At 37.8% G+C, this 15,909-nt stretch overlaps 1 protein-coding gene across 1 annotated transcript in view; it reads left to right on the top strand.

The window, feature by feature from the left end:
• The first annotated feature begins 7,541 nt into the window (after nt 1–7,541).
• Nucleotides 7,542–15,909, top strand: part of LOC137028184 (CD48 antigen-like) — a 44,004-nt gene continuing 35,636 nt past the window's right edge. Inside the window, exons 1-2 of the mRNA XM_067396955.1 lie at nt 7,542–7,581; nt 7,922–8,242. Coding sequence (XP_067253056.1) covers nt 7,542–7,581; nt 7,922–8,242 — 361 coding nt within the window. The remainder of the gene's footprint in view (nt 7,582–7,921; nt 8,243–15,909) is intronic.

Raw genomic sequence — 15,909 nt, 5'->3', positions numbered from 1 at the left:
TTTAAACCACAGATTTGCCTGTCATCCAAAACCATTGTTAACACAGTACCGTAGGATATAAAAATGTTGATGATATGTTCCCTATTTTACTCCAAGTCCTCCCCTCTATGTGCTGGTGGTGATATTGAAAATGTATTGAATATTGATAATTGAATTCTATTGAATTATATTGAATAATATTGATATTGAATTTGAATATAAATTTTGCACTAACAAATACATAAGACAGGTTAAGTTACTCTGTGGCTCCTGTTCTTACTGGAACCCCTTCTCCTATGCACAATTCACCAACTACCCAGCGACTATAACTTTTAGCCATGCGGCCTCTCGCCTATGGAACTCTCTCCCACTCTATATCCATAATAGTGACAATCTGCATAATTCCTGTCTTAAGATGATTTACTACTTACTCTTCTGTTTCTATGATGCATGTGTGTTTTAAAGGTGCCATCGAATGAAAAATTGAATTTATCTTGGCATAGTTGAATAACAAGAGTTCAGTACATGGAAAAGACATACATTGAGTTTCAAACTCCATTGTTTCCTCCTTCTTATATAAATCTCATTTGTTTAAAAGATCTCCGAAGAACAGGTGAATCTCAACATAACACCGACTGTTACGTAACAGTCGGGATCATTAATATGTACGCCCCCAATATTTGCATATGCCAGCCCATGTTCAAGGGCAGTATGTATTAACATCTGGATGTGCACAGCTGAATCATCAGACTAGGTAAGCAAGCAAGAACAACAGCGAAAAATGGCAGATGGAGCGATAATAACTGACATGATCCATGATAACATGATATTTTTAGTGATATTTGTAAATTGTCTTTCTAAATGTTTCGTTAACATGTTGCTAATGTACTGTTAAATGTGGTTAAAGTTACCATCGTTTCTTACTGTATTCAAGAGAGCCGTCGCTATTTTTATTTTAAAACCCTTGCAGTCTGTATAATTCATAAACACAACTTCATTCTTTATAAATCTCTCCAACAGTATAGCATTAGCCGTTAGCCATGGAGCACAGCCTCAAACTCATTCAGAATCAAATGTAAACATCCAAATAAATACTTTACTCACAGGAACTGATGTAGGCATGATGAACACTTTGTAAAGATCAATTTTGAGGGTTATTTTAGCTGTGTGAACTTTGTGTTTGCTGTTTAAGGCAGCTGAGAGCTGGGGGGGGGGGGATTTAAAGGGGCTGCACGCTTAATCGGTGCATATGTAATAATGGCTCAAAAAAGAATAAAAAAATTAATTTAAAAAAAATCTATGGGGTATTTTGAGCTGAAACTTCACAGACACGTTCAGGGGACACCTGAGACTTATATTACATCTTTTGAAAAGAGGTTCTAGGGCACCTTTAAGTTGTTGTGATGCCAATGGGATTTGTTTTATGTATTTATTTATTTTTATTTTTTATATATTATTGATTGTTCACTTGTGAGGTGACCTTGGGTTTTATGAAAGGTGCAGTTAAATAAAATGCATTATTATTATTATTATTATTATTATCATCCAGTCATGCTATCTGTCAAACCTTGAGAAATAAATGAGATCATACATTTGATAAAAAAGTTAAATATTTCGGAAAAGCTTAATTAAGATTTTTTCTTCTCCCCAAAGCAAAAGTGATGCACTTTAGTCTTAAATTACATATATCCTTCAAAAAAACATTTCATAAATAAATAAAATTTAATTTTGAAAATATGTCTTTGCTTTATTTTAGTAATTATTTCTCTGAAGATACAGTCATTTTTCATATAATTTCTCTAATTCCTTTTTGAGACCAATACAGGACTGGTATAGAAAAACATGTGGTCACTGATGATTTCACTTTCACTTTACCAAATATACTGTACGAGAACCAAAGATTGCTGTGTTTTGTGTGATTTGATCAATAATATATTATTAGCCAAATACTTATACATAAATGTTGACTTTTCAAATGTGTTTATTTACATAAATTAACACATTGCTAACAATTTTAACACACACTGTTATGTCCTATGCTATATTGCTAGGCTTTGTTAGTGAAGTTTCACATCAGACTTGTGACCTATAGTAGGCGGGAAGACAGACCATGACATTCATGAAAAACCAAGTTTCTGGAGATTTCCGTTTGACTAAGATGGGCTGCTGGATTCACACCTCAGTAAATAACAGTGTGCGATGGTAAACACGTTTTTTTTTTTTTTTTTAACACCATTTTAAGATCCATAAGCTTATTTACCATGACATTTAGATTGACTACCCAATATTCACACAATATGCCACTCTTCAACTGTTACACGAGTAGTTCCTTCAAAACCGACGGTTAATGATAAAATAAAAACCATTTCAACCATTAAGAACTGTGTGTGTGTGTGTGTGTTTGTGTGAACAAGGAGGGTTAAATGTCATCGGGGGGAGGATTCACCCACCAGATTTATAGTTTGTGTGTTTTTGGTGGATAGGTCATTAGATCAGACTCAGAAGAAGATGCTTCTCATGCTTGTTTTGTTCTGTTTGAGCTGGTGGAGTCTGATTGGTAAGTTATACATCTAAATAATTCATTTCCATTTCGACCTGCTGCTTTTGTTCAGATTAATTATTGGTTTTGCATTTGCTTAAATCAAATTCTTTTCAGGCCTGTTTTTCAGTGAGCCTGATTTAAATTGTTATTTATTCACACAACAATCTGTAGATTATTGTAATTGCATTTTCATTTGCATCTCTTTTGCTGTTGTTCATCAGTTCACATTTAGTTGCGAGAAAGGACATCAGGCTTTGTAAACCAACAAAAGTCTTTAAAAAGTGTAAACTTTTTTTCTCCAGGTGTGTTTGGTGATTCAGTGTCAGTGATGGAGGGAGATTCTGTCACTTTATACAACAATGTTACTGAAATACGTGAAGATGAAGATTTACTGTGGAAATATGGAGCTGAAAACTCTCTGATAGTTCAAATCAACAGAGAGAACCAAATCTCCTCCATATATGATGATGTTCCTGATGGGAGATTCAGAGACAGACTGAAGCTGGACGATCAAACTGGATCTCTGACCATCACAAACATCACAACTGAACATGCTGGAGTTTATGAACTGCACATAAGTGGAGCGAAACGATCATCAAAAACATTCAGTGTTTTTGTCTATGGTGAGTAGAGATGTTGTTTATTGTCATGTTATTTAATGAATGTTTCAGGTAAAATTAATTTATGCTTAATTTTGACTTGACTTGATTCTCTGATGTTTTCCAGCTCGTCTGCCTGTTCCTGTCATCAGCAGTAACTCTTCACAATGTTCTTCATCATCATCATCATCATCATCATCATCATCATCATCATCTTCATCAAATTGTTCATTGGTGTGTTCAGCTGTGAATGTGAGTCATGTGACTCTCTCCTGGTACAAAGGAAACAGTTTATTGTCCAGCATCAGTGTGTCTGATCTCAGCATCAGTCTCTCTCTACCTCTGGAGGTGGAATATCAGGATAAAAACACCTACAGCTGTGTGCTGAACAATCCCATCAGCAACCAGACTCAACATCTGGACATCACTCACCTCTGTCACACATGTGCAGGTACGGTGATATTAACATTGATTTACTCTCAGTTATACAGTGCTGATGTTTGATAGTGTTTGTTGTAGATCAGACAGATTCACTCACAAATGACTCATTTTGTCCATTACAGATCAAGGTCTACCATTATTGTACACAGTGCTGATCTCTGCTGCTGGATCTCTGTTGATTGTAGCTGTGGTTGGGATGTTCTGGATCTGCAAGAAATGTAGAAAAACAGGTCAGAAGAGCATTAAATGTATCTGTACAAATGTAAATAAAACACAAATATTGAAAACTTTGTCTTGTTTTAACCAGGGTACCAACTCTTTCATAAACACCAGATTCAAGGACTTTCAAGGACATTTTAAAGCACCATTTATTTTATATCAAGCATCTATCAGATTCACATCCCAGCATATGGAGCATCATGAAAGACCTCTGACAGTACTAAACATGTTAAGCCTTCTATTGCATTTCCATATATTTTAACCCGGAAGTGGTACAGAATCATTTGTACATTAATTTTGGAAATATATTACAACTGTTTGCAGCTTTCTTATCACGGATGTTAACAATTATTCAAGTTTTGGTTTTAATTTTTTATGGATCATTACTTGAGTAAAAACATTATAATACAGAATATTATAAAAAAAAAATTTTTTTGCAATTAAGTGACAAAAAAAAAACGATTATATGGATCGTAATTGAGGCTTTTATATATATATATATATATATATATATATATACACACACATATATATATATATATATATATATATATATATATATATATATATATATATATATAATTATAGCAAATCTCACAATTCTGACTTTATAAGACACAATTGTGGCTTTATAACTTGGAATTGTGAATTTAGGGTAGACTGGGGGAACTACTCTGTTCTGTGCATCAAATTCTTTGTTTTTCCATCAAATGTAATATAACTAGATGGTTGAATAAAAATATTTGGACTTTATATTTAAAAATTACATCTTGTCTAAGATTATTTCTACGAGTAAGTACCTGTTGTAAAGCACCGCTCATTCGACGCGACTTCTACAGACACGCGACCGCGCTCACCTCAAGATGCACGAGCGACAGGCGCGTTCTCTGTGCGTCGTTGGGCGTTCTAACCATAAATATCTATGCTTCTAATAATGTACTGGTTCTATCCCTGACGGACGCGCATAATCTTCAGGAACTCTGTTCTTGCTCTACTTCATCTGCCAGTTTATGCCTCGCTCTTCGTAGCTCTGCTGGCGCCAAGTTTCCAACAGCTGGCCCCGCCTTGACGTATTGATTGACAGGGCGGGGCAGGGACATGATTGGCCCGGAATGCATTTTCAAATCCACTTTGAATTTTATTACATTCATTGCGGGAACTGTGAGTGCAAATAAGAAAAATAACATTTAATTTTGCTAAAATTTTTGCTTGAACAGGTTAAACATAAATAATAATTTCTGTAATACATTTCATTTTGCAACGTATATTAAATACATGTTTAAATTAGATGTTAAAACTAGTGTATAAAATAGCAAATGTTAATTATATTATTGAATTTGAATGATCATTTTGCTCCAAACATTGCACATATGCTATGGAAAATGTAAATTTAAATACAGAAATGCATTGCCATTTTACATATTGCACTGCCATTTTGCATATTACATTTAAATTTGAAAACCATGCTACACGTATGCTTCTAGATGACAGTTAAGCGGCCTACATATTTACAATCGTCAAACAAAAATTAAATGCTTTACTACACCCTTAAAGCAACACAATGGACTGTTAAAAAGCATTGGTGCATTCAAGTCATGTCGGAAATATTGTATTTACGAGTTGATCACTCAACAGTCGAGTAGGAAGCTCATGATTTTCTTTAGGCGTAAACATGCTATTTGTAAATATGATACTTTATAGGTATCCCTGTTGAAAAAACAGCATATGCTGGTAGGTTTTGAAGCTGGTTTATGCTGGTCCTATGCTGGACCAGCACTTGGCCAGCATAAACCAGCTCAAACCAGGATACCAGCTTCAAAACTTACCTTAACCAGCATATGCTGTTTTTTTCAACAGGTATTTAGCAGTGATCTTAGACACAAAATATAATAGCATGTTTTATAACAAAACTGACATTTTGAAGTTATTTAGCACTTTGCTGGCATGCTGCTAACATGAATTAGCATATTTCTAGCATGATTTGGCATATTGCTAGCATAATTTAACATGTTGCAAGCAGGATTAACAAATTTCTAACATGATTTAGCACATTGCTAGCATTATGTCAACATAATTAACATGTCGCTAACATGATTCAAAATGTCACTGGCATGATTTAATATGTAGCTAGCATGAAGCATGTAGGTAGCATAGTTTAACATGTTTGCTAGCATGTTTTTTTTTCAAATTGCTAACATGAATTTACATGTTGATAGCATGATTTAAGAGGTTGTTAGAATTAATTAGCATGTTGCTAACATGTTTTAACATGTTGTTAGAATGAATTATCATGTTAATAAAATGTTTCTAACATAAATTAACACATTTCTAACAATTTTAAGACACATTGTTACCATTTAGTAGTTGCTAATCTTTGTTATGCTATAGATAGAACACAAAACAAGCAAAACACACCTGTCAGTCAGCCTTGTGTGATATTTAGTGCCAAGAGATGATCAACTGTCAAACTTTGTAGTTTCTCAATGTTGATGCATGATGACTAACGATCCATTTTGACATCTATCTTGTGACTGTTATTAGACTGTTAAAAAACAGCGCTTTAAGCTGTTATGTGTAGGAGGGAAGTCAGGTGGTGACATTAAAGAAAAAACAGGTGTCTACAGGTTTCAGTTTGACTAAGATGGGCTGCTGGATTCACACTTCAGCGTGCGATGGTACACACTTTTTTTGCCATTTGCAAAAATCGAATGATTATAAATTTTAAGATCCATAAGCTTATTTACCATGTTATGTGCTGCTTATCCTAAAAAATGGTATGGTAACAATATTTCACATTTTTAAATAGTTTTTAAAGCAGAACTAAGTAACTATTTTTACCTTCATAAATAGTTTTCTAAGTCCTTACGATGGTTAATTGACTTGTAGTGGTGTGTTTGAGGCGAGCACTAACCCCCTCTGGCACGTCTACGCCAGAAAACAGCACTTGCAAGTTGAGCTTCGCTGACCAGACACAATCTCGCCTCATGTTCACGTTCACGCGAGAGTGGCAAAATGCTTTACGGTAATTCAAAAACAGTGTATATATTATGACTTTATAAGACAATTTCGAAAATTACCCACCTCCATCGAGATTTCTTGTACTGTATTTGCAAAACTACTGCGCTGGTGAGCGTTGTAGTCGTTATAGTCCAGAGCTGCGCTTGGAGTATTTACGACAGTGTGTTTCACTGAAGGGACCTGTAGGGGGAGCTTCGCAAATCTCTTCACTAAAAGCGCATAACGCTTAATTTCAATATTTACTCCCCATTTCCAGCCATATGCAAAGCATGCTGAGAACTACAATGGCGTCTTCAAATAAAACCTTTATTTTATTAGCTTAATCGGTTCCTTAGTTCAAGCCTCAAAACTGCAAGTTACCTTAAACAAATTTGGAAAATATATGTCTTAGTTTTATTAGTGAAATGTTCTCAGTATTTTCTATATAACACTGAACCACAATTTTATTAATAAAATGTACACACTATGTTTAATTATCACCTTATTTAGGTTTTTTTTTTTTTTGACAATGACAAGAACCAACGGTTAATGATAAAATAAAAAATGTTTTGAACCATTAAGAACTGTGTGTGTGTGTGTGTGTGTGTGTGTGTGTGTGTGTGTGTGTGTGTGTGTGTGTGTGTGTGTAGGTGTTTGTGTGTGTGAACAAGGAGGGTTAAATGTCATCGGGGGGAGGATTCACCCACCAGATTTATAGTTTGTTTTTGGTGGGTATAGATCAGACTCAGAAGAAGATGCTTCACATGCTTGTTTTGTTCTGTTTGAGCTGGTGGCGTCTGATTGGTAAGTTATACATCTAAATAATTCATTTCCATTTCGACCTGCTGCTTTTGTTGAGATTAATTATTGGTTTTGCATTTGCTCTTCTTCCTGAATCAGTAAAATCAAATACTTTTCAGGCCTGTTTTTCAGTGAGCCTGAGTTAAAATGGAACTATTGAAAATATTCAGCAGAATTAAACTTGATTCACAGAACAATCTGTAAGTTATTGTAATTGCATTTTCATTTGCATCTCTTTTGCTGTTCAGGATGTTCTTCAGTTCATATTTAGTTACGAGAATGGACATCAGGCTTTGTAAACCCCCCAAAAAAGTCTTTAAAAAGTGCGAACTTTGTTCTCCAGGTGTGTTTGGTGATTCAGTGTCAGTGATGGAGGGAGATTCTGTCACTTTATACACTGATCTTACTGAAATATGTGAAGATGAAGATTTACTGTGGAAATATGGAGCTGAAAACTCTCTGATAGTTCAAATCAACAGAGAGAACCAAATCTCCTCCATATATGATGATGTTCCTGATGGGAGATTCAGAGACAGACTGAAACTGGACGATCAAACTGGATCTCTGACCATCACAAACACCACAACTGAACATGCTGGAGTTTATGAACTGCACATAAGTGGAGCGAAACGATCATCAAAAACATTCAGTGTTTCTGTCTATGGTGAGTAGAGATGTAATTTGTCCTGACCTTCAAATATTGTCATGCTATTTAATGAATGTTTTAGGTAAAATTAAGTTATGCTTGATTTTGGAAAAACAAAAATCTTGGAAAAAAAAAAAATCAAGATTATGGTAAATTGATTTGAAAGAATATACTGCTTTCAATAAAAAAATAAATTAAAAAACATGTTTATTCTCTGATGTTTTTCAGCTCATCTGCCTGTTCCTGTCATCAGCAGTAACTCTTCACAATGTTCTTCATCATCATCATCATCATCAAATTGTTCATTGGTGTGTTCAGCTGTGAATGTGGGTCATGTGACTCTCTCCTGGTACAAAGGAAACAGTTTATTGTCCAGCATCAGTGTGTCTGATCTCAGCATCAGTCTCTCTCTACCTCTGGAGGTGGAATATCAGGATAAAAACACCTACAGCTGTGTGCTGAACAATCCCATCAGCAACCAGACTCAACATCTGGACATCACTCACCTCTGTCACACATGTGCAGGTACGGTGATATTAACATTGACTTACTCTCAGTTATACAGTGCTGATGTTTGATAGTGTTTGTTGTAGATCAGATGGACAGATTCACTAACACTAATGTCTCATTTTGTCATTTACAGATCAAGGTCTACCATTATTGTACACAGTGCTGATCTCTGCTGCTGGATCTCTGTTGATTGTAGCTGTGGTTGGGATGTTCTGGATCTGCAAGAAATGTAGAAAAACAGGTCAGGAGAGTAAGAAATGTATCTATACACATGTTAATAAAAGGCAAATATTGAAAACTTTATCTCATTTTAACATATCTTGTTAATGCAGTCAAAACCCAGAAGGAAGACAGAACTGATTCATCAATGCTTAAAACAACAACACGGAAAATGGTAAGATGTTGCAAGAAGTTGTTGCAGTCAGTTAGTTTGAAGTTTGCAGCATCAGACGTGTGTGGTTTATCAACGCTGTCATTAATGTTCCTGTGGTTTATATTCTGAGCTGAAATGTAGTATTAGCATCCGCTGGTTTCTTAGTAAACGTACTGCAAAAGTATCTTTGATGATGCTTTTGTGTGAAAGACAGTTATTCTCAGAGCAGAGGCTGTCGAGATGAAACTTCAGAAATTAAATACTCTGTTTGATGATATACACGGTGTGTGTGTGTTCACTATGTGTGTGTGTATTTTGGTGGGTTAAATGCAGAACACAAATTCCAGGTATGGGACACCATGCTTGGCCACACATCACTTCAAAATCACTTTTTTTTTTTTTTTACTTTCAACTGTTTAAAAAGTCATGATTGAGGTAATTTCCTCCATGTATTCTTATCATCTGTCCTGTATGGTAGTTTTTCAAAACAAAAAAAGGTTATTCAGACAGAAACATCTTCTATTAATTTTCTATCAATTCGTCAGGTTCCTGACTGAGTGTATTTTTCCTTTCAGAAATCAAAGATGGAGCCTGTGTATGAAAATGTCTCCAAAAAACGATGATCAAACATTATATCTATACTGAGATTTTTGTTATAGATTATAGATAACACACTTTTGGTTTTGTTCACATTTATTCTGTGCCGGGATGTCTACATTTTGTTTTCACTCTTTGTATCATATATTTCTGTGCTATTGCAATGTCTGAAATTGTGTTTTAATTATAATAACATACAAAAATTCAACTAAAATGTTCTATTTTAAGTTTATCATTTAATTCATGACATGGAGGTAAAGAACTGCCTGAAGCAAAGTGCATGAAAATCATTTAATGCAGAGTTAGCCGTGGATTATCCCACTTTTGCCATGTTAATTTGCCAGCACTTAAAACTTAAAAGCAGTTATTAAAGAGCACCTATTATGCCCCTTTTCACAATTTGTAATATAAGTCCCTGATGTTGCCAGAAATACCCCACAGATCATTTATTTTCAAATTTACCCCTATTTGAGTGTGAGCAAAAACACACGGTTACTTGTGTGCGTCCGTTTGAGCTTTAACAGCTCACACTTTGCATACTCAACAACAACAAAGCTGGAGAATCTCACGCAGCCAAAATGAGGATTGTCAGTAACGGTGTTCAGCCTTACATTGTTCAAACCGGAGTCGACACTGATGGAGAGACTCAGGAAGAAGTTACAACTTTTAGAATGCATCCAAATGTTTCTGAATGGTTAGTGGATAAATTTATGTAGTGTTGTGTTGACTCTTATGTTCGTTGGTACATCCAATAACAGAACATTTGTAATGTTTTTTGTGCAGAAGATATATATCCCTGCAGCTGCTAGAGTGAGGAAATAGAAATAGACTGCTCACTCGGCTGTGTCTATGCTAATAGGGAAACCCTGCCCATGATCTGCGCTAAGTATAGGGGGAAATCAGGAACAGTGCATTTGGAGAGACTGTTTATGATATAATGGGATATCTTAAAGGGAGTGAGTGGATTTTTACCATTATAAGCTGGTGGTTTACACACTGGACAGTTTGTGTTCAAACATCTTATAAAAGTGAATTTTGCATAATGGGTCCCCTTTAATGTTTGCAGTGCAATATTTGACTGGAAGTTAAAAATTACAGATATTTTTGTCAGCATTCTGCCAGCTTTGAATCAGACATAGAAACAAAGTAGTGCTCAGTGATTTTTATTTGAATGAATTATAGCATTTATTTGAATTTGTTACTGAGAGAGAGATGAGATGATAGATGTGTACCTGTGTGTATGTCTCTCTTTCTATTAAAGAGTCATAAAACCCCAAAATACATTTTTTGAGATGTGAACATATGTATAGGCACATCACTGAAACACTAAAAGCACAAGTGGAAATTGGTTATTTTTGCGTTTTTTCAAAGTCAAAGCAATGTCACAAAATCTGACTAGAAGTGTGCCTCTGGAGTGTACGATCGGCTGCTGAGGTTCCAGTTCTGAGCGCTTCTTTGAATTATTCATGAGAATGAACTCTTTTAAACCAATCACTGTGCTGTATTATGCATGAGATCGCATTACAGTGGAGAATTCAAACAACATGTAACAATTTAACAATGCTCACAACACGGATCAAAGTTCATATACGGAGTGAAGTAAGCATTTTTCTAATTTTGAATTACATATTTCACATACTCTATAGTGCTCAAAACATGAACCAGCACCACGTGCTCATATTATTAATCACGTATTCTTCAAATTAAATATATGTGCAAATAAGGATACTAATACAGTCATACATGATGACATTAAGAGTTATTCTGATACACAGAAGACAATGTAGACCGAAATTCAAAGAACAATGGACAAAAAAACAAACAAACTCCCCCACCGGACAACCAACGCTGTGACCTCCCATGACCTTGACCGCCTACGTTGTGTTGACCTTTGACATTGGGTTATCCTCTCGGAGCAATATGGTCTATGACCTTATAATATTTTAAATACCAACGTTGGCCTTTGGCCCTTTGGTTGTCTTCTGGGTGAATAAATTGAAGGTTTTTTTTATGAAATCTTGAGAGTCACATAGACGGAGCACGTGTTGCTGGCATCCGCTTTCTATGTCATGCCTATAGAGCTCCAGGCATTCTGCAGAAACAGAAAAGAGCTGTGAAAACATGGCTGGTTTATACTCACCTAAAATCCTCCAGACAGAATGGGACGAAAAGATGATGGAAAGTCTGACTTTGACTCAGTGTCTGGAACTTGAGTCTGGAAAGACTTACATGACTGCAGAGAAGAACCTTTGTACATCGCAGCTGGATGGGATAACTTTGAATGTCTGCCACAGAGTGGTCGGTGATCATTCTAAAAAGAAGCAGGAAGAGTGTGTTTACATGTTTTGCTGCAAAGACAAGACGAAGCTCTGCGAACGCTCAGGGGCCTTCCTCCATAATGAACATCATGATATGTACGAGATGCAATTTTTTGTTCAAGTGGTGCGATCTGGTTCTGCCGAGCTCCCTTTTCTCAGTCATAAACAAAATGTTCAAGTGGTGCGACTTGCATGATGGATAGAACAAAATTAAAGTGCAGCTATTCCACCCCGAGAGATGCATGCAGCAGTACATACGCTCTGCCGTCCCGCCCATTCACTACACCCATTATAAGCCGCAATAAGTCAGACCCTTCCCACAGAACATCTTTATAAACCATGTCTCCAGATGAAGCTTCAGAGCAGGCTCACATCTGCAGCATGTCTTTCGATCACGATCTTGACCCCCGATGACAATGCTACTGATCATATTCTGACAGACGAACCCAGGACATCTGATACTGATAAAAGATGGTTAGATAAATTTTGCACAGAGCTTCGAGTTTCCTAACGGGTCTGTGTGACAGTACCTCAACCAATAAGGGTTTCGACACAACAGACAGCTGCTTCACCAATTTCGGATTCAAAATCGTAAAAGCTATGATCTCCTTGATAAGGTGAAGGAGGACTGCGAAGGCTATGCGATAAATCATCCCAGCCAGCTGAATGAAATGGGCAACTCAACAAAAGACAAGGGTCAAGAGTTAAACTAAAGCAAACACTGATCTCCATGATAATGATCTTAAACAAAACATTTTCAACCAAACATCAACATCTAAACTTCTGGTAATTCTCAGTAAGATCTTCTGTAGAAGTGTGACAGAAATAAAGTCAGTCTGGTTAGTAATAAGTGAAGCTGGTAATGCTGTTTGTGGAGTTGTTGAATCAGATCTTCAGAGATTTAATGTCTTTTATCTTCAGTTCATCTAAGGCTGTGGCTGAAGAAAGTTGTAGTTTGTGTTCTTATTTCTCTTTCTTTCAGTGTTTGTTCACAGCAGGTGTTTGAATGATTGAAAGAATGTTTCAGGAACATCATTCTAACCTCTAAATAACTTTCTACTAACATTAAGGAAACTGGACATTTTTATGTTCTTGGAATGTTACAAATCAACATTCCTAGAATATTGAATTTTAAATCAAAATTAAGTTGAAAGAATGTTTGAGGAACATCGTCACAGAGACAAACGTGATTCCCTCCTCTGGCCATCAGAGGGCGCCATCGTCAGAGTACCAACACACACAAACACACACACTACATTTCCCATCAGCCCCGTACCTTGGTACTGATCACCACACCCAGCTGAAGCTCATTATCAGGACTATATAAACTGCCTTCAACCTTGTATTCTTTGTGAGGTCTTGTACTACTACGGTTTGCATTTCTGAGCATTCTTCATTGTTTTTGCCTTGCTGTTGTTGACCCTGTTTGATCCCTGTTTACGATTCTCTGCTGCCTGCCCATTGGACTCTTTGCTTTGATTCTGACCTGTGATTGTTATCTGCCTGACCTGACCCATTGCCTGTATTATGACTATACGATTCTGCCTGCTCTCTGCTGTCCCAGTCTGCTGTTGTCTGACCATGATCACTGTTTAATAAAGCCTGCTTATGGATCCCACTTCGGGTGACGAGTCGTTACAATCATACCTTATAAAAAAACGTTCCTCTAATTTTTTACGTTCCCAGAATATTTAGAGTTCTTATAACAAAATTCTTTTAGCTGGGCATGCAATCTTATTCCTAAATGACAACAATTCCGCAGTCTATTAAACCTTTAAAGTTATGATCATACTGGAATATTAATTTAATCATGCTTTTGTGCTGCCGCTGATTCAGAAAGCGCAGGGCTCATGTAAGCTAGGAGAGAGCGGGGAATAACCTAACATTTTTTGGCTTTCTCATTTTGTGTAAATCCACTTGGGGTTCAGATCCTTTTTTTTCCACAATAATGTCACACTTGTCTAGTAATCCAATCAAAGGCAAAAACTGATGAAGGCAATTAGCTGAAACGTACTGTTATCTCCTGGTGAACAGTCTATAATAAAAGTATTTTTAGAGTACAGACCTTTTAGAATTTTTATACATGTCTAGAACAAAAATTTTGTTTTCTTTCATTATACTTTCCTTTATTTACCTCGAAAGAATGGAGGTTTAATGTGACAACATGCCACGTATGTGGGGCCCACATAGGAGGCGACGTTCTTGTGTTTTATTTAACCCAACTACTGATTAAAAATGACTATATGGCTGGCTTAAAATGAATACAAAATAGGTGAGAAATTAAAAATCAGACACATAATTACTAGAGGCAACAATAATAATCAAAAGGTGTACATTTATTAATAAGCAATTTAATAAATGTTTATTGTTTATTATTCATTATCTTATTAATAAATGCTCATTTATTAAACATATTAATAAATGTTAATTTCCAGCATATTTTGGGTTCATTTTAAGCAAGCAATACAGTAATTTTTATACAACAGTTGAGTTAAATAAACCTACCCAGCAGGTTGGGCAAACATTTAACCCAACCACTGGGTTAAAACAACCCAATTGCTGGGTTTGTCCATTTTCAACCCAACTTGGGTTGTTTTTAACCCAGCATTTTTTAGAGTGCAGAAGGACTTCGCCGCACTCGTGGAGTGGGTGCTGGTGAGTAATGACTCGCCCTTCACCGTCGGCCCCACGGAGGATGACTTCGCCACCACTCCACTGCCAGAAGCCAGTCAGCCACCATCAACGAACGTCAGAACGGAGATGTTTCACGTGCCCACCGCATACCGAGGAGGCCAGCCTGCCGCGATGGATGAGCCTGGACCGAGGAAAGGATCAGACAGTACTATCGCCCCGGAACCAACCTTACAGCAAGGTTCTGACCAGGTGCGCGAGCCGGTAACATCATCTGACGTCAAGGGAGTGCTTGTGGAGCTCGAGGGCTGGGAGGAAAGCTCCGCCCATAACACCACCACGATGGAAACAATGACTGACACTGACAAATATGCTGAGGAACTGAAAGAAGTTTTTACGGCTGATTTAATCGATTTTTTTTTTCCGGAGAGGTGACTTTGCATTCCCCTGATTCTCCTGTTTTTAATGAATCTCCTGAGCCTCCAGAGGACCAATCTCCAGTGTTCTCCAGTTCTCCGTCTCCTGAGTTCCCTGTCTGCCCACCCAGCCTCCCTCTCCTGCCTCCTCCGTCATCCAGTCTCACAGCCAGTTCCTCAGCCCCACCATCATTTCTGCCCTTCAGCCGCTTGACATCTCCCACATGCCAGGTGGGGATGTCAAGCATCTTCAGGCCCTCCACTCCATCCATTCAAGCAGATCCCCTGCCTCCACTTCCAGCCTCCACGCCCCCTGCTCCACCTTGGCCCGTCGACACGTCGGTGTCACCCTGGCTCCTCCCTCCCTCGGCTCCACAGGACACCATCGGCCATACGACTTCTCCGGGCTCCCTCGTCTTTCCGGCTCCGCCTTGGTCAGTCGTCCACCTGCCTGCACCTACGGCTCCGTCTGGCTCCTCCTTCCCTCCAGCTCCGCCTACATCCTCGGTCCCACCGGCTCAGCCTCTGCCCTCTGGATGTCCGCCCCCTCCTCGGACGCTCGTCACCATGGCTCCTCCTCGGTCTCCAGGACCATCGGCTGCGCGTGGGCTCGTGGGCTCGTCGGCTCTTCAGTTCCATCTGGGTCTCCAGCTGAATCTCCGTTGGTCGTCCCCAGGGTGTCGTCTGCCCCCAAGCTGACTCCACCATGGCACCTCCCACCCGCGACTCTACCCTGGGGCCTCGTCCTGGCTGGCTTCTGTGGTAACATCTGGCTCCTCCTGCTCCTGGCTTCCCCCTGGCTCCTCCCACCCTCCACTCCCCCTTGGACTGTCATTATTT

Source organism: Chanodichthys erythropterus, chromosome 10 (assembly GCF_024489055.1).
Source record: "Chanodichthys erythropterus isolate Z2021 chromosome 10, ASM2448905v1, whole genome shotgun sequence".
NCBI classification, from domain to species: Eukaryota; Metazoa; Chordata; class Actinopteri; order Cypriniformes; family Xenocyprididae; genus Chanodichthys; species Chanodichthys erythropterus.
Note: the sequence above shows the minus strand (reverse complement) of the source record. Positions and strands in the feature narration are given on the sequence as shown.